We start from the raw sequence: 18,425 nt of genomic DNA, 5'->3' as shown, positions 1-18,425 counted from the left end.
AAATTGAAGTGTTTTTAAGGTTTTATCGAATATAAAAATGACGGCTTCTATTTCACATCAAAAAGTGAAAGCTAATTTTATTTAAAACTTCTAACAAATAGAAATTCATGATTTATTTACCAAAGACGCAATGAAAAAATAATTTTTAAATTTATTGAACTTTTATTTATTTAAAAATAATTTATGTATTAATAAAAATTGAAAATTTTCACTTTAAATTAAATAACTAAATCTAATTTAATTTACTTTTAAGTAACATAAAATATGTTTCAGCTCTTTAGCTAATTTATTTCAATTGACTTTACCTGGCCACATGGTCAACCAGCATAGTTTGCAGAAGCAGATTCTTGCCAGGCAGCAAGAAATCGCAGATGTTGTTTTGCGAAGAGCGGACGGCGACACCGTTACCGACGCAAAGTGAACACAACACGTCCAAAACTTTTGGGTCGCGGCCGTGCTTTTCAAGAAGCGAAATGATCACTTTGATGTGCTCATCCTAAATGAGAATTAATTAGAGAAAGTTATAAAATTTTGATTGAAAATCTCGCACCCTCATCATGTTCAAAGCCTCGGGCGAGTCGTGGAGCACACAGTGGAGCACGTCCAACATTCCGGTGCCCTCTCCGGACGCCTGAGAACCCAATCTGCTGAACAACCAGTTCAGTCTGTTCGAATTGGCAAACTGAGCGCAGTTGGTGTGATTTCCCATGATGATGGCAGCTGTAAATTTCATTATTTTTAAATTTTTTATTTGTAAAAAATTCGGCCGGCAAACCGAGCAATTGATAAAGGTAGCCAGAAATTTTTTCCCAGTTCTGGCCAGACTCGTCGCCCGCCAAGGACACGAGAAATCCTTGCGAGGTGATAACATTGATTTTATCAATGGCTTCCAGAATCAAATTCAGAATTCCCTCCTCCTGGAACAGATCCTGCCTGTTCCTCAAAGCCCTCAACTTGTTCTGCTTTTCTTCGTGCTCTGTGAAAGCAATGAATTTGTCGATTTGGCTTCTATTATTTTGGCATTCTTCCTACCCATATCCTCTTCTGGTTGAGCAAAGTAATTAATCAAGTCCTCCAAGCACATGACCATCTCGCCAAGATTAACAGACTGGAAGAACAACGATGGCCTCCTGTCGATTTGGAGCGTTTCCAAACCACTAATTATTCACAAAAAATTAGCACATTGTTTCCGTGTAGAGCAAAATTTTCTCACGTGATGAATTTGGTAAAAAGCGAGCTGCACTTTCTGATGACACGAGCCGTCCTCGATTCTTCTTCTTGACTCCTGCTGAAGTCCAGACCGTCGTCCATTTTTCCTTCCTCGTGAAGGATGGCCTGTTTTTCTTCCACTTTGCCAACGCCCTTTTTCTTTGTCTCATACGACTGCGAATAATTCATTATAATTTAAACTTAACCAACTATTTTTTATTTTTTACTTTGTAAGACAGCCAAAGCCCTGATTCGGCGTGTTGCATGATGACTGTACTGTCACCATACTTGATGATTGGCGCACCAATGATCTCAAGATCTTTGTCCTCAAGCACAACTTTCTGATCGTCTTTTTCTTGACGCAGACAGAATGTTGATGAGGAAATCGTCGCGTTGTCTCTATAATTAATTATATGTTTTAAAAATAATGAATCACCTGGTAATTTTTAAAAACATAAAATAAAATCTCACCGTTGCACCAAGTAAAGTTCGTTGTTCTCATTGACGCACAAGTAGCGACCAGTGGTGATGTGTCTGATTCGCATCGGGTGGTACCAGTTGATGAAACCCCCAGACCACTTTGTCCTGGCCAGTTCGAGGCGCCAAAGAGAGCGGGCTTGACTCATAACACTGCCGCCTTCGTAAACTACAATGCTGTATTTTTTTGCTCAATTAGATTGGAAAGAGGATGAGGTTTGTGTTATACTTTTGCCCTGTTTGTTCGCTCCACGTGGATGGTATCGTGAGACACTCGTCGCCGCCGTGGAAAAATCGGAGCACGTCGCCCCCGAAGACGTAGCCGACGTACTTCATGCGGCTGATGCCGGTGCCGTAGGGCTGCACTGACCAATGGGTCACGTGGAACGAAGCGTTCACCACGGAGATGTCGTTTTCCTTGGCAGTGTGCTGCAAATATTTATTACATCAAATTTATTTATTTATTTTTATAGGCCAATTAAAAAATTAATTTTTATATATAATTATAACCTCTTGAAATTAATTTTGTAAAAAATGCCAGTAAAATTTTTAATATTCCAATCTTATTTTTTCTGACATTTTAGAAAATATTTCTGAAATTCTATTTTCTTTCTAAAAATATTCTGATATCTGGGGTTTTTCAATTTTCTGACATGCAATTTTTAGGGCATAATGTGGCGACTCTGATTTCATTACCAAGTAGCGCTCGGTGGCAACCGAGACCAAAATGAGGTCATCTCCGACTCGCACTTTCTCACCCTCAGATCTCTGTTTTGAGGCAGGATGGACCGTCCACCAACATGCCTCACCTGATGTTGAGAAAAAATTTTAACGAAATAAATTCAACATTTTTTGGCACTGACCCTGTGAATGCTCCTGCAGACCAACATCAAAAGAAAGCTTATCGTTTGAGGAACTTGTCGATAAGCAGGCCAAGTACTGAAATCAATAAATTTTTAGTACTCGTCTTGATTCAGTTGCAAGAGAGGTGTTCGGCCGGTTGCATAATTAGGAAGTTGCAGGCGCTTACCATGTTGCTGTTCTGGTGCCTGAGGAGGATAGCGTTGCCGTAAAGTAAAGTTCTGTGTCCAGATCCAGTTCCTTTGCCCTAAAATTGATTAGTAATTTGTTTAAGTTAAGTGAATTTTACATCCATAGAATCGTTTTAGCTTCTAAATCTAAGTCCTTGTCATAATTAAGACCAATTAAGTGCATTGCAAATGCAAACTCTAAGGGTAAGTTACTATAAACTCTTTTAATCCGAATCGAATTCAAAGAAACACAAAAATGGTTAATTTTCTGTTTCGAGTTCAATTTTGAAAATGATTCCAATTACAAGATATTAAACAATAAAAACGATCTAGTGATTTTTCAATCAGTTCACTTACGTAGCTACGTGTTTTTGTAAAATTATAATGTTTTTAAGTTTGATGGAATGTAAATATATTGGAGAATCACTCTCGAAAATTCATGAATCGATTAATTTCGTCCGGTTTTTGTTCAAACAACTTTAATTGTGAGTTTGACCAAATTTGTTTTGCAACAAATCATGCATTTCACTGGTTTTCCAGTCAAGTTAAATTTCATTATTTTCGTTCCAATAAATTGCCAATTGATAACAACTTTTGAAACACGAGCATCCTCCGATTCATGATGCAGGAGAGTTAATGAGTGCTGTAATTGATTGATGTGCATAAATATACTAAATAGTGAAAATTATGTATGAGTACAATGAAAAGCCTAGAGTTGGAGGCGAGGCCACTTGGCAGTTGCGGTTCGTTTTGTCCAATGAACCTTTCCTCCCAAACAGTAAAATGCTATTTCTTTATTAGCGGAGCCAAAGTGAAATAAAGCACAAAAACTGCAGCAATAATTAGTTGGTTTCAAATTTCGAGAAGAAAAGAAACGATTTTGAAAGAAAGCATTCACCGTCGGTACTTACAAGGGCATTATTACTACTCTGCTGAAAGAGAACAAAATTCAAATGGTAAAAAGCGGTATTTGACACGACATATGTGGAAAAATAACAATTCCCGCCAATGAAAAGTGCTCTTGCGTGGTTAATCAAAAAGTATTCTCTTAGCTTTTTATAATTCGTTTTATGGGTGAAGTATTATTTACAACACGCACGTCATGATAATTAATGAGAATCAGAGATTAATATTTCAAAAGTTTTAAATTGGTGGGAGTGTCGCGGAATTGCAAACTGACGCCGAATGATTTCACAACTCACTGTTTCAGATCCTGCTGCAGTGACCAATTCTTGGAGGGCTCTCACTGACAGAGCCTGCTCGATGACAAACACGCATTGTGACAAATCTGGAGGGATGTTCTGCAATCAAAATAAAATAGCATCAGGTTTGTCCCAAATCTGAATTTTTAATTATTACTTTGGCAGTGGAATTTTTAACCTTTGTTCAGGAATATTTTCCTGCTATTTATAAAAATAGCAAATTAAAAAGAAATTAAATATTTATTGTTGGTTCAGAAAATAATTGGAACGCTCTTATCGATTATCATTCAAAATTTGACGAGAGCAGACAAGACGTCATTGAGAAAGTTCTGGGGTATCGATTCCTATTCCAGACGGCCCGGTACACAAATTTGTGAGCCATCAAGTGTATGTACATTTGGCATCGACAACTAGAATGAATTTTGCCGGAGACTTGCGCAGTTCTGGGATTTACTCGCCTTCAAACAACAAAATGCACAAGTAGATTTGGTTATTAGGAGAGAGAATGGGGACGCTCACATGTGAAATATTGTGGAACGTTGCCAAGTTCTGAATCCGCCCGTCGACCTGGCCTATGGCAAACATATCAGCTGAAATTGAATTTAAGCCCGAGCTGCTGTGAAATCGTAATCGTTTCGTTTTGAATTCAACTCGTGTAGACATAAATTGCAAATCCCAGCAGCAATTGTTTTGACCTTTTGAGCTGAGAAAAGAAGATGCTTAAAGGAAATCTTTATAACATATTAGTTTTGGGGTAAAAATTTATCAAACTTAAATTTTATGTCATATTGTAGTAAAACTTTTTCGAGTAAAAATAATTTTAAGTTTATATATTTGCGCATAGAAACTTTGTTTTTCCGCATAAAGAAGCAAAGAAGAGCTACAAAAAAGAAATAAAAATTGAACCAGAAGACCGAGGCAAAGACAAGAAAATTCTGTTTGATAAAAAAAAAATAGTATCCACACAAATATTTGTACCGTATTTATAAAAAAAAATGCTTACTGAATTTCAATTTGAACTGATTCCGTTTTTCCTTTAATTTTTAAGGAAACGCGTTATTAATTTTTTACGATGTGAATTCTAAATCAATGAGAGAAACACGCAACTTTTTATAAATCAATATTTCCAATGACTCTGGATTTTTTTGGAAAAAAATCACGTTTTTTTTGCCAGCAAATGAGGCGACGTGGGAGTCTGCACAGTTGCGGCAATCTTTTTCCAAGAGCATCAATGATTCATACACCATCGCTGAGCAAACCACTTTCGAGATGCTCTCGAGGCGCGCAGTAAACAAGGATTTTTTGCCTCTGGGTGGAATTTGCACGGCGACATCCATTTTTCATCCAGCTCTTGATATTCCCGTGAATGAACCAACCTTTTACAGAGACACTAAGCGAGTCACGTTGGTGACGCACTGTATAATAAAACGTCGTCTTCGCAAACGCGGAGAACTCTTTTTAAAGCGCGAGGTTGAAATCGCAATTTCCTCTCCCCCACTCCAATCTCTCGAGAGACTCAAATTGATCTTTTATGCAGATCAATTTGGGAACAGGCAGATTGGCTGGAAAAGATGTACCGCCTTGAAATGCTACTTAAATTTGATTCACAAAATTAACTTGCAGGATATTGTATCGATCGTGTGTTAAAAGCGACACGGCGCTAGTGAAAGTGCTGTTAATTTTCAGGTCTGTCGCTTTTGTTGATTACGCACTTAGTTTTTCATGACTCCGGATTACAGACAGTTATGACAGCAAAAATAAAAAATGCCTTTCCCACACGCATACCTACTAAAAATATGAGATCAATTTGACGCCGTTGAATTCCAAATTGCGGCTGAAAAATGAACGGTGTTAAATTAGGCGACAGCATTTCGCAATTAGCGGAGCGATAATCATGTCTGCAGCAAAGTTTTGAAGCACGGCGGTGAAACAAAAGTGGAATGAATGGTGGAGTGCGATGTGGTAGGATGGCTAACAATAAGCACCGAGCTGCTGGGTCTGCGGGTCACAGACAAAAGGCAAAGGCGGTATTTCGTAATAAATTCAGCTGTCGACACGGCTGCAAATATTTTGCACATGGCGAATAAAAGGCAGAGTTTAATTAATGTGCAAGGCTGGCTGCGTGATTCGACCTGAACGATTTCTGCTTCACATTTTAATAAATCAAGTGAAGCTTCCCGACTGTTGAATGGAGCCAGCGCATCATTTCAAAAGACAATCTTTATTGCTTTGTTTGAATTTAAAGTAGATTAAATTGAAAGTAATTTAAGTGGTCATTTTATAAACAATAAAAAACTAATTATTATATAAAGAATACAAAATTGTTAAATTTTATTATTCCCCACATTAAGAGATCTTCTGTTGCCAAAATGTCCATTAATTATTATTTTCAAACTTGTTGAAGCTCCAATAATTTTCGTCATTTCAAATATTCCTTCAGTTCAAGGTGCGAATACAGAATGGAAACTCTGCTTTATCACACTTTGTAAATCTGCAGTTATTCAGTAATTTCCTTTTTTAAATCATTTTAACTGAGCATGTTTAAATATTTATTTAAAATAAATTAAAGTAGATTACGGAACTTCGGAGGAGATTAGGCTCACACAAAAAAAAAAAAAAAAATGGAATTTTTTCTTTCGAGTTTAAAGTTGCACTCCCCCTGCGCCAGGGGCTCGGTCGGGTTGAAAGCAATGATAAATTGACACTTACCTTGTCTGCGATGTTCTCCAAGAAGCAGTGCCTGTTACCAAAGCCCTCTGCCGCCAGACAAACCCTCTCGCCGGTGGCAGTGCACGAAAGACAAACCATGTCTTCCTGAAATATTAATCATGAACACAATTAGTGACCGCGCATATAACATGTTGTAACGTCACTTTTGCAAGGAAAAGTGCTGCTTTTGTTCAAAGACCGCGCGTGTCGTAAAAATTCGCAATAAAGTGAGCTCGTAAAATTCTCTTTATTTCGCGTGCATTTCGCAGGATTAAAGAGGCAAAAGGGCATTCGTGCCTGCTCTAATTTGGGGGCCTTTGTCTGCCTCTGCGGACTGCGGGTCGGGATTGCGACTTTCTAAAGCGCAAAACTAGTCCTTTCCAGCTGCTGCTTTTTTACTACCGGGAAAGTAACTTTGTTTGTTTGTTGGTTCGGACCCATGTTTAATTAAATCCTAGAATTTTTTCTCACTGCACACAACATGTTGCTTTTAATTTAATTTTCCAACATCGTTTAATGTTTCTAAATTGATTCAGAGTTTTGATTTGGGAAATTCGCCTCCGCCGTTTATTGTCTCGGGGTGATCACCAGCGTGACACCACCTTGAAGAGGACCAAAGAATCCCGGCTGCCTATGTACAGCTTTCATGATCTATTTTAAACCAGACTCACTGCTGTGCGTGTGTGAGAGCGGAGGCTGCTTTGTGCACTCGGGTCCAAGCTTTGAAGCACCAGCAGCCGTTCACCTCGTTCAGTGAAAATTACCAATATTTACTCTTTGAAACGCAGAGAATTAAAATTTCCGCTTAGAAATGAGCAATCACATCAATGTGATTTTCTATTTCTCATTTTAAGATATTTAAATTGTTCAAAAATTTATTTCACCAATTTTTACAATTGAATTAATGCTAAAATATGAAATTTAATGAAATGAGAAACTAATTTAAAAAAATACTGTACAATGTGAAAATCTTTAAATCTGCTTTCAAGAAACTTATTAAATTTTGTCGCAATTGCAATATTTTTCAGAATTTTGGTCTTCTAACAAGATTGTATTTACTTACTAGCTACAAATATAGCATTTTTTTAATAACCAAAAAAAATCCATATAGACTATAGACACTTTTTATTATATAAAAATTAACTTTTATCTCAAGCTCATATTTTATTAAAATAATCTTTATTTTTATTTTTAATTCATGCGTCTGAATTGGAACAATTTTCATCCTTAAAAATTGTGTATAGCTTTAAAGCAAACAACGATTATAAAGATTGAATGGGAAAAATCGGAATTAACCTCTTTTGTCTCTTAAAATGGAAATGAAAAGTGTCTCTAGACCTCTCATTATAATTTGCCACAAAAGACATTTAGCTTGCATTAGATTTCATGGTTGTGTTGCCAAAACAGCGGCGCAGCGAGAGGCATTTTGCAATGCAGATCCGCCGGCAGGAGGCACGAAAGTATGAATACTGCATGATTATCATACACGTTGGGCCGATCGATACGGAAATGTGCACGGAACCACGCTCTCACGCCTCGACATTTTTCCCTCCGCCGCACTCTCATGAATGCGGCAAAATGAATTCGAGTGAAGCACAGCACCTTAATTAAGGCCCGAGCACTCTCTCGCCGGTTGACCCTCGAGGTGGGCGAACGGACGTGTTTCCGAGTGGCAAAAATTTATTTGATGTATGTTTCCTGACCTACCCCACGAACCGCGCAAAATGCCACCCGATGACGATCGTGGCTCTTGCAGCCTGTTATGTTTATACTTTGATCTCGGGTATTTTTAGCAAGCGGGCAAAATTGATGGGATTACTTGAGGACGCAAGAGGCTGCTGCAATCGCACTCTAATAAAGGTAAACTCGAGCTAAAAACGACGAGAACTTTTCTTTGCAACCAAAGGCTATTTTTGAAACTTTTCCATTTTGATCCATTTTGATTTGTTATATAATAATTGATTTTGTAATTCTAAATGCCATTTATATTTTTGTATTCAATTTGGGACCACTGCAAAAAAGCGGCTCCATGAAACGCCGCAGCCATTTGTTCAAATTTAAAATGCTAAATAGGCTGAAATTTATGTTATCTCAGAGGAACATTCCTATCATACTAAAATTCTGGGTTTGTTTGATATCTGACGTCAAAACAGCTGCTTTGTTATCGGTCTAATGCATTAAACCCTTGCTTTTCTCATTTCCATAATAATCAACGCAATATTTTACCTCATTTGTTCTACATTTGAGCAAAATTTCTGGATGAAAAAAGAGACCAATAAAAAATGTAAGGTGCGAATTCTCCCCGATATTTTCAATTTTATAAATTTGTATTTTAAATTTTGATTGTTAAAACGCACTGTTTATAAATTTGAAATTCATTATTTTACCATTGTTCTTTATTTGCCATATTGTTGACAGGGAACACTACATTGTTGTGGATGTAATTTATAAAATGCTGAGTTATTGAATTTATAAAAATAAAAATCTATTAAACTACATTTTTTTAAATGGACAAATAAACAACAATAATTAAAAAAAATAATAATCCTAATCTTGGAACAGCATATTGTTACAATCAGTTTTAACAAAAAAAAATTGTCAGACTAAATTTTAAGAAGCAAAATATTCTCTTTTTAAATTTGCTGACCATTGTCATTTTTTTCACGCATTAATATGTGATTATTAAAATTTTTTGGTACATTTATATTTAATGCTAAAATTTTGCAGCCATAGTTTTTCTCTTTTATTGTATTTCTGCTTCATTTTATTTATGACATTCGCGCAGACTTTACAATAAATTTTTTAATTTGCCGCAGTGCTCGCCAAAATAAAATGCTTTAGAGTGTGTTTCTTTAGCGGGGTGCGTCGAACAAAAGAAGCATGACACGTAACAAGTGCTCAGGTTCCGATTCTTTTGCTCTGCACAACCGCACCATTCATTTATTCTGTACATAGCGTACGTGCTTTTTCCAGGGACTTTCGCCAGCGATGGCGTGTGATCATTATTTTTCCCACCAAAGCTGGCTGAGCTGTCACCTGTCACCACCGAAACGCACACCTCCACAAATTCAAACCGCCCATTATTTTCACTACCCATTTTGCCCAAAGTTGCAGTAAAAAAAAAAATACATAATTAAATGGGAAGTGCCCTCTCAGCAACTAGTGTGTTGTGCGGGGGGAAAAATGAAATAACGAAAACAATTCCGGCCGAGTGAAATCGATTTTTGCGCAAATGTGTTATTGCCCCTCGGTTAAAGAGGGAAGCGTTGCGAGCAAAGCGTGTATGATGTAAAAAGAGAATAATCCGTCTGGGTGCAAAAGAAGCGCAACCAGAGCGTTGCCGAGCCTGGAATTGCCGCATGCTGCACCGCGCACCGCGGAAAAGGGAGATACAGCAGAGCTGGGCAGGGTGGAAAAGAAAGTGAGCGAGAGGCCGGCCGGCCGGCCAGCCGCTCGGATCGAGAGCAATAAAAACAAAACCTCTCAAGAAGCAGCAGCGCAACAGATCAACAACGGCCGCAGCTCTTTATCGGCCAAAATGGCAGAGCCGAAATAGAAAACGCGCATCATGCATAAGGTCAGCGGCGGGTCTATTTCCCTGACTGTCACAATCACCCACTAATGGAATTAACCCAACCCCACACTTTTCTCTGCCAGTATTATTAGAGCTTCTAGATAGAAGTTTTTAATTATATTATTAAATGGATTAAAAAGGCACTTAAAAAAAAATACCATTAAATTACGTAATGACTAAAAAATTTACTCGCATTTCTATCAAATAATATTGCAACCGTGCATTTGGCTCAGTAAATTTGATTTCTAATAGGGGGATCTGCAAACTTGAATTCAATCGGAATGCTTGAGAGGGGAAGCGTAGCTAATTAAACACAGTCCTTTGTTTTTACATGCTAAAAACGCCTCGTGGTAGACCCCTTACAATTATTTTTAGACTTGCAACTTATATAATTAAAAATAAATTATATTTTTTAATTATTTTTTAACTGAGGAAAAGTTTCGATTCTAATTTGGAAGGTTTTTAGTCAGCTGGAAAATTGAAATCACATCCTTTCACTTCCTGCTGCTCGTATTATTTATGTTTGAGCTAACACGCTTATATGCCCAGCTGGAGGTAAAGTTTACACTTGATCACTATAAGGAGCTTACGAGATTTCTCTGCAATACTGCTGCACAGAAAAATATCTGAAACTATTTCAGATTTATATTGGGCACTTTTCAATTGTTGTGCAACGTATAAAAATGTTTTTACTAATTATTTAAAAGCAATTATGATTTTTTTCTAGCCTTTCCCGTCGCTTCTTTAAAATTCGTGAATTCAGAGCTAAATTTAAATTGAAGAACAAAATTGAAGAAAAAAATTATTTACCGTCCTAAGGAATGAAACATCATCCTGTTCGGACCCTCCTTCGCTGTCCGCCATGGTGCAGTCGGAGAGTCTTGCTTAATCCTGTGCGGAAAGATCGGTGGTGATTTTTGCGCGAAACCAGTTGCCTAGTGCGGCAGCAGAATTGACATATCGGAAAAAGTGCCCTGCTTGGAGACCAAGCGAGCCGAGTCGGTCGGTGCGGTCGCTGGCTTCAGTGCGCTCAAGCACCTCTTCTTCGAGCTCGGCACCAGGAGCACACTGGTCAAAAATAGTGCCTTCCGCCCGGCCTGTGTTGACTGAGTGAGTGCGAGTGAGCGCCACAATCGCACGTTTTCCGCACGACCCACGCCAGCCAGCAGCACAGGGCTGGACGCGCCGCACACCACCCAAACACCCCCTCTGATAATGATAACACTTTCGCCCCGCCGCCAATTGCGACGCGTGCCTCGCGAAATTTGCATGCTCCGCCTGTCGTCGGCCAAATTGCTGCTCGCTTGCTTTGTTCTCCGACGCCGATCCCAGATGATGCAGACAAAACTACATCTGCGCTTGATAAAGTCTTCATTTTCTCAAATACTTTTCTTCCAATTCTCTTCTTTGTTTGCTTAAACTTAAATAATTTTCCATGATAATTTCTACTTGCATATTGCGATCTGCTTGTTCAATTCTAACTCTTTGATAAAACTTTGAACCAATCAAACCATTTCATTACCTGGGAACAAGTTTTTTGTGCCTGAAATGCGCAAACTTTGGCATGCAAATCTACTTCAAGAAAGCTCAATTTTATTAGCATATTAACTGAGCTGAATTTGCAAGTTCGCGTCTGGCTGAAAACCAATTAAATGGTAGCGACTGGATCCTGTAAGCTTAGGGAGTTCACATAAGCGGCTTTTCTTTACTAAAAGTCGCAGAATTTCTTTTTTATAGAGACGCTTTTGCAATAATTTGCCTCAATTCCGAAAATTTATCTTGTACAATCAATCATTCGCATTAAAATTATCTGTATGTTAAATTTATTTGCAGATGATAAATACACTGATTCATGTTACAAATCCAAACTGACACTTGAGAAAAAGATACAGAAAGAGATTTGAGTTGTGGACTTAGAAACTTGATTGGTGTTGCATTTTCGTGTTTGGCGCAGATGAGTTTTGATTCCAGGCGCTGAAAATTTTAAATGATTTTAGTTCATTTGTATCAAGAAAATTATCAAGTGGCAAACCTTATTCCTCTTCTTCCTCCTCTTCCTCTTCTTCCTCCTCCTCCTCCTCTTCTTCTTCTTCCTCTTCTTCTTCCTCCTCGGCGGCCTCCTCCTCTGGTTCAGGCTCGAAGGTGGGCTCTTCCAGGATGTCGTCGTCGGCGGCTCCCTTGCCACCCTCCTCATCGTCGGGGGTGTCGGACTCGCCCTTCTTCTTGCCAGGTCGCTCGCCGAACCACTTGGGCAACTTGGCTGAAATTGTGCAAATTATCGTCAAAATGTTTTTGGATTTGCTAAAATTCTTGACAGACGAACACAGAATATTTGCTGTGCCCTTTTAACCATTTGATTGTTTTGATAGTTTACATCCACACACAATTAATTATAATAATAACACACAAGTAATATAGTTTAAAATTTAAAAATATCTAAATAAAAAATAAAAAAATATGTTAGTATTATTGAGGGGGGATCATGCATTTTGAATAGGAAGTTTCAATCCAAATCCAAAACCCAAGAAATCGTGCACACGCAGTTACTTATAATTCCCTGAGAGCTAACAGAAAGGTTCTATATCTCTATTACATGTCAGTAGATTGCTCTAAGATAATTGTTTGCATATCGACACTGAAACTGGAAAAAGACTGAAAAACCTTGCTGTGCTAAGTTATAAAGAAAAGGTTGAGTTGTTAAGTCAGATGAAATGCGCTAAAATGATTTTTTTTTAGCAAAACATAAATCACAAAAGTAAAATGAGAACAACGTGAATTTGGAAAATACACAAAAATAAAAAAGATAATTATTTTTAGTTTTAATTAAAGCCAATTGGATCATAAAATCATAAATTTTAATTGTCTTATTGAATTTTTCGTTTTCAATTCTCTGTCATTTGATAAGAAAACTTACATTTCTGACGTTGGCCAAACTGTTCCAACCTATCTGCCCATTGACGCTCCATAGTTTCTTTGGTTAGAAGTTCTAAACCCTGCGCAGGTGAATCAAAAATTTGTAACCACAAACTCGGAAAGCAAGCCACACTCAAAGTTTGTATGTTTTTGCATTTGAATTTTAGTCAGCTTTAGAGGGGGCAGCTAGCAGGCGTTCGTCCCATCATCTTTGCAGGGTTAGTAGAAAAATTATTAGCAGTGGTTTTTGTTTCAAAATTTCGGGAGTTGCTGGTTCATCGCAGAAAATTCGGTATGGTATAATATAAACATCTCCGGCAGCAGGCGGTATATTTAGGGCCCTTTTACTTACTCTTGCTCCTCTTAGTGAACGTTTCGTACTTTTGTTTCCAAAGTTTCTCGATCGATTCATCACTAATAGTGGTCCAGCCCTACAATGTTAATGACGGGTTCAAAGGTTATTAATTTCCTAAAACTGCCCGCAAAGCTTCAAATTATCGAATTTTGAAAAGCCTTCTGGATTTTTAATCTGCAGACCGTTTTGCGATTAAATGAAGCTTTACAAGGGTGTCGGAGAAACTCCTCTCAAGCTCATTTCCTTAAACGAAGAAAAATGGTGTGAGAAAGTGTTAATTACTTCAACAGTGAAGTGCTGGTAGTCTGTGTTAAGTATATTTGTTTTTCCCTGGATGGAAGTAAAGATATTTTGTCCAATAAAATAACACCAAAAGTATTGAAAATTCCAACTTACACCCTCGAAGAGCTTCTTTTTGTCGCCGTACGACCTCGTGTCCACACGTCGCTCGTATTTGGAGGCTACTTGGATCATGGGCTGAAAAATAATTTTTCCAAAGATTGCTGACGCTTTTAAAGGCTTCCTTGACTACTTACAGGATACTTTCCGGTGAGGGCTCTGCAAATTAAAAGGCAGTTAAAAAAATGCTCTCTTCAAACCTTAAATTTTAACTTACTCAGGGTCAAGACCCTTCTTCTGGGCTTTGTGTCTCAGCTGCTGCTTTTGACGTTCCTTCAACTCTTTCAACTGGAGATTCGAAACGAGTCAAAATTTTTGAAATTAGAACAAACAATCAAAAACTCACGTCGTAGTCCTGTCTCTTCATCCTCTCCTCCAAGTCGTATTTCTCTGTCTCCAGCTTGACAATGGCCTCCCAGAGCTCGTTGGCCTTGGCGCGGAGCTTAGTCACGCCGAGTCCTTCGATGGCCAGGGGCTTGATACGGAAACTCAGAGAAATCTTCTTTTCCTCCTCGAGCTGCTCTTTCGTCTTGCTACGCTCGATCTGAGCGTTGGAGAGGTTGAACTGCAATCATGTTAAAATCGTTTTCAATTTTTCAAATAGGGCATAATTATTAGTCGTATTTACGGTGTTGTCCTTCTTGGTGATGGTGAAGTTGGGTCCCTTCTGGGCCTGGTTCTTCATGGACTGCATCATGGCCTGACGCTTGCGCTCAGCCTCCTCGAGACGCTTCCTCTTCTCGTCGATCTCACGCTGCTTCTTCTCCTCAGCCTCACGCTGGCGACGTTCTTCCTCTTCCTTCTTCTTCAGAGTCAACCTTTTCTCCTCATCAGCGCGGGCGACCTGTAGACAATTTATATATTTTTATTCCGAAATGTCAATGAATTTTAGGTTTTTTTCTATTAAAATAAATTTAATGCGATTCACCTTGCGCTTGGCCTGTTTCTCCTTCAGCTTCTTGAGGTCATCCTCCTCCTTTGAGCGCTGTTTTCGCCACTCAGCGATGTACTCCTTCAGCTGTTCATCGAGGTTGGAGCTCTTCTGCTGCTGGGTCTGTTGGACATTTGAAATTTATAAAATAGGTAAATTCTTAAAACGCTATTCTATATACCTTGATGAATTCGGGTCCTCCTTCCTTCTCATCCCTGTAATTATTCTTTACATTAGATTTTTTCTAACATTTATCACGCACATAGAGAAAAGATGTAACATTTTTTATTGTATTATTTATGTAACATACGAAAACTATTATGAAACCAACTAAACAAAAAGATATCAGTTTCGCAGCTTTGTGTTCTGTGTGACTGCTTAACTGTTAATGAATTGTTTCACATGGTTATACGCTCTGTGTAAATTGCAGTGAGCTATTCGGGTTAGAAACACACCACAAAGGAATGTAGGACTGCTAAAAAGGCATGCAGAAGACATGTAGATGAATGGAGACGTGGTACATATTGACTTGGAAGATAGGGCTTTAAATCAAGAAATCTTGCACTGAAGGGGGATTACTGCGTATGCTGGGTTTTGGTGAAATTTCAAAAGGGAGAAAACTTTTGTAGCGCAATTAATACATAAAAAAGGGAAACAGCAGGACTGCTCCTTACTGTAGAAAAGATCGTTAATTTGATCATCAGGTGCCTCTTAATAATTATAGTCATTTAGGGGAGGAGTGCGCCTGCAAAATTATGCAGTTATGCAACCCCAATTCAAAAGTGCTTAACTTGTTGCCTACCAAAATGTCAAATATATCATAAAGTAGTGTTTAAAAGCAAAAAGCAAAAGCACGATAAAATATTGTGGACAGACAAAATAGTGAAAAACATTATTCACAAAAAGCTGCTGCGGACAACAAAAATTTAGTCTGCTGGTCGAAAAATAAATTATTATAAAAACAACAATAAATATATTATATCAGTGAAAAATAAATTTGAGTTACTTGAAAGCGAAACGAAGAATTTTTCATTTATGCTTTCTTGTTTTTTGTGTTGAACAAACTTACTCATCGGCTACGCTTTTCGTGGTGTGGTGTTCAACTTCAACTTCCTCCCTTTATGGTTCCAAATCAGGTCAGAGGCAGGGCAGGAAAAGGGAACAAGCATTGGAGATTAATGATTGAATAAAAAAATGACCTAACAGGTTTCTACTTAGGACTTGAAAGGTTACGCAAGCTGAGAAGTGGCTTTATATTTCCTATTTACATTTAGGAGCACACGATGGGACTGAATTTGGAATACTAGTCGACTGACGTAGGGTTTACACATAGGTACATTTTTTTCAATGACTGGGGGCTGAAATTTGCTCGTCTGTATTTTATTTATGATTGTAATTATTTGTGTTTAATTGATTTACGTTTTGTGTTTTAGCAGGTCTGGTAGCATTAAAAGTTTAGAGCATTTTGAGACTGATGTTTGAAATATATGTCTCAAAATTTTCAGTTTTTATTGCTACGTGCAACCCAAGTGCATTTGAACACATTTTACAAGTTTCAATTTACATTTGTTACCATTTTTTGGGCACACGTAAAGAAGCATATTTTTTAATATTAGCTAGCTTTTTATGGAAATGCTTCTGACTTACCCACGACAGAGGTCTACTACGACTACTCTACATTTTTACAAAAACCCACACCCATTACTTGTGTCCCAGAGGTCAAACTTGTAAAGAAAAGTGGGTTGCGATGAATCGTTTTTTTACTTACTTTCTGAAAAAGATAAAAATTATGACTAAGGCGGTTGTCTAGGAAAAATTTGGTATTTTAGATTGCTCGTTTGAAAATATCTACTTTCAAAAATTCTCAGCATTTACGAGACTAAAATTTTTCAGAGTCGCTGACTAATCTTGCAATACTCACTCCTCATCGCTGAAACAGAAAAAAAAGGAATTTGATCAGTTTATATTTTTTGGTGTTTGTTGCATGGAAATCTTGGCCGGACGTAGCGGCACGGGCGATTATGTTGAAAGTGACGTGAGCTTTATTTTTAACCCAGACCAAAAGTTGGTTGGCAGCCAACTTTGAGTTCAACAAATTTGGGACAGCCATTGGTGCTTTATGGCACCACTGAATTATAATTTGTCTCACTGCACTTTTAAATTAAAAATTTGCAAATATTAGCCAGATATTATTTTTATGATTTTATTATTTTTAGATAATTATAAAAAAGATTACTTACGAGTAAACACTCTCTTCATCCGACATGGTGTTGGCTTGTGAGGTTCAAAGGCTGGAATTATTAAAAACTTTTAAATAAACATTTAATCATTCCATTTTTTATGATACAGAATATCATATTAAAATTGTGGATCAGAATATTACCCCCCTGCCCCCCCCCCCCCTGAGTGATTTGGTTAATTTTAACAAATATCAGTCGATTTTTAGATTGAACTAATTCATCATTTAGTTTCGTTTGTTTAAATGTATTTTTAACTATTGGGCTTTTCACCATTTTCTCTTCTTTTCTTAAAAGAATGGTATCATTATTTAATTTTTTTATTTTTCATTTTAAGCAATTTGTGATGTTTACTTTGTATTTTAAATTTATTTGAGAGTTGAAGTGAGGATAGCAAATACAGTTTGAGGTTAATGTAAAATGAGGAGCGCAAAGACTAAAGAAAGAAAACACGGTGATGTGTTCTATTTTCAGCCGACGGTCAAATATAGGAGCGCTGTTGGTGCAGCCGTCCTGTTTTATATTATTGTCTTTGAGCTAGAAACTCTATTATTTGATTGCTTTTAAGAGAGAAAGTTTATTAAAATAATAAGTTAATTTTGAGTCAGATCCATTCACTGGCAAATTAAACCGTTTTTTAGAAAATCTATTTTTTTTAATTAATTGGAGTGGCTGAGATTTTTTAATTTACATCTATTTAAAATAATTATAGCACGGTTATATAAAAAGGTAAAACAAAAATATAGTAATTTTGACAGTGTCTAAATCTAAATATTAAAAAAGCAAGGGCAGTTTTTAAGATGAGTCCGCATTTCAAAAATCTTGTGTTTAAAATTTTTACTTGAAGCTAAAACAATTGAAATTTGATGCAAGTTTCAGATTGTGGCACTTAGTGTAGACCGAATTGTGGTAAAAAAATCGAAAATTCACAAAAATCGAAGCACTGATATTCCACAGTCCCGTTGATTCACAAAAATTCACCAAAATCACTCACAACTGGAAAGAAACCCCAAAGAGAAAGAGGCAACTCACTTGGCTAGGAATTAATAGGTCTCGCAGTGGACGTGCAAGACCCGAGAACCAAACAGAAAAGCAGCCTGGAATGTGAGTGGCTCTTTTTGGCGCTTCCTTCAGAGCCATCTCTGCAGAGAACGCCTATGCGCAGGGCACGCAGCGCTCTCGCTCTTTGCTCAAGTCGGTCCACCGCCCGACTCGAGGGGCGCATTCCTTGAATAAAGGATTCTTTAATTTTTAAAACAATTGGTGAAGCTGTTAAGTTAATATAAACATTTAGATTGCTGCTACAAAAAAGCATTTTATTAAATTTTGAAAAAAAGTTAAAATTCATAAAAAAGTCAGTTTTTTTACTTTTCTATAATTAAAAATAT

General features: G+C 37.4%; 2 protein-coding genes across 3 annotated transcripts in view; both read right to left on the bottom strand.

Annotated features, from left to right (window-relative positions):
• The window catches only part of LOC132203960 (ryanodine receptor), a 32,911-nt gene extending 21,612 nt beyond the window's left edge, over nt 1–11,299 (bottom strand). Inside the window, 14 exon segments of the mRNA XM_059632138.1 lie at nt 306–496; nt 551–720; nt 776–976; nt 1,033–1,157; nt 1,214–1,383; nt 1,437–1,608; nt 1,681–1,863; nt 1,916–2,115; nt 2,383–2,495; nt 2,550–2,625; nt 2,717–2,794; nt 3,920–4,018; nt 6,629–6,733; nt 11,013–11,299. Of these exon segments, the coding sequence (XP_059488121.1) occupies nt 306–496; nt 551–720; nt 776–976; nt 1,033–1,157; nt 1,214–1,383; nt 1,437–1,608; nt 1,681–1,863; nt 1,916–2,115; nt 2,383–2,495; nt 2,550–2,625; nt 2,717–2,794; nt 3,920–4,018; nt 6,629–6,733; nt 11,013–11,066 (1,937 nt within the window). The 5' untranslated portion in view covers nt 11,067–11,299.
• Nucleotides 11,300–12,008: 709 nt separating this feature from the next.
• LOC132203848 (troponin T) lies at nt 12,009–18,217 on the bottom strand. Of its 2 annotated transcripts, none has more exons than XM_059631994.1 (13): nt 18,070–18,217; nt 17,041–17,091; nt 16,722–16,730; nt 14,982–15,015; nt 14,798–14,923; nt 14,498–14,713; nt 14,216–14,434; nt 14,087–14,157; nt 14,007–14,028; nt 13,867–13,947; nt 13,117–13,195; nt 12,235–12,462; nt 12,009–12,176 (listed from the first exon to the last, which is right to left on the bottom strand). In XM_059631994.1, exons 2-12 carry the CDS (start codon nt 17,064–17,066, stop codon nt 12,236–12,238), a joined length of 1,110 nt encoding a protein of 369 aa, XP_059487977.1. In that variant the 5' UTR covers nt 17,067–17,091; nt 18,070–18,217; the 3' UTR covers nt 12,009–12,176; nt 12,235. The 2 variants fall into 2 exon arrangements, with proteins under 2 accessions (XP_059487977.1, XP_059487976.1); XM_059631993.1 differs by lacking the exon at nt 13,117–13,195 and adding an exon at nt 13,468–13,546 and having other exon boundaries at nt 18,070–18,216.
• Nucleotides 18,218–18,425: the final 208 nt, after the last annotated feature.

Source organism: Neocloeon triangulifer, unplaced genomic scaffold (genome assembly GCF_031216515.1).
Source record: "Neocloeon triangulifer isolate White Clay Creek 2 clone unplaced genomic scaffold, ASM3121651v1 ptg000020l, whole genome shotgun sequence".
NCBI lineage: Eukaryota > Metazoa > Arthropoda > Insecta > Ephemeroptera > Baetidae > Neocloeon > Neocloeon triangulifer.
This window is presented reverse-complemented; position numbering and strand designations above follow the sequence as displayed.

Bases quoted from the DNA above. Each gene is read 5' to 3' on its own strand.
- LOC132203848 (XM_059631994.1), bottom strand. From the start codon at position 17,066: ATGTCGGATGAAGAGAGTGTTTACTC. The intron at 14,714-14,797 runs GTGAATCGCATT...AATTGTCTACAG, and splicing joins AGAAACAGGCCAAGCGCAAG to GTCGCCCGCGCTGATGAGGA. The intron at 14,029-14,086 runs GTAAGTTAAAAT...TTTAATTTGCAG, and splicing joins AAGAAGGGTCTTGACCCTGA to AGCCCTCACCGGAAAGTATC.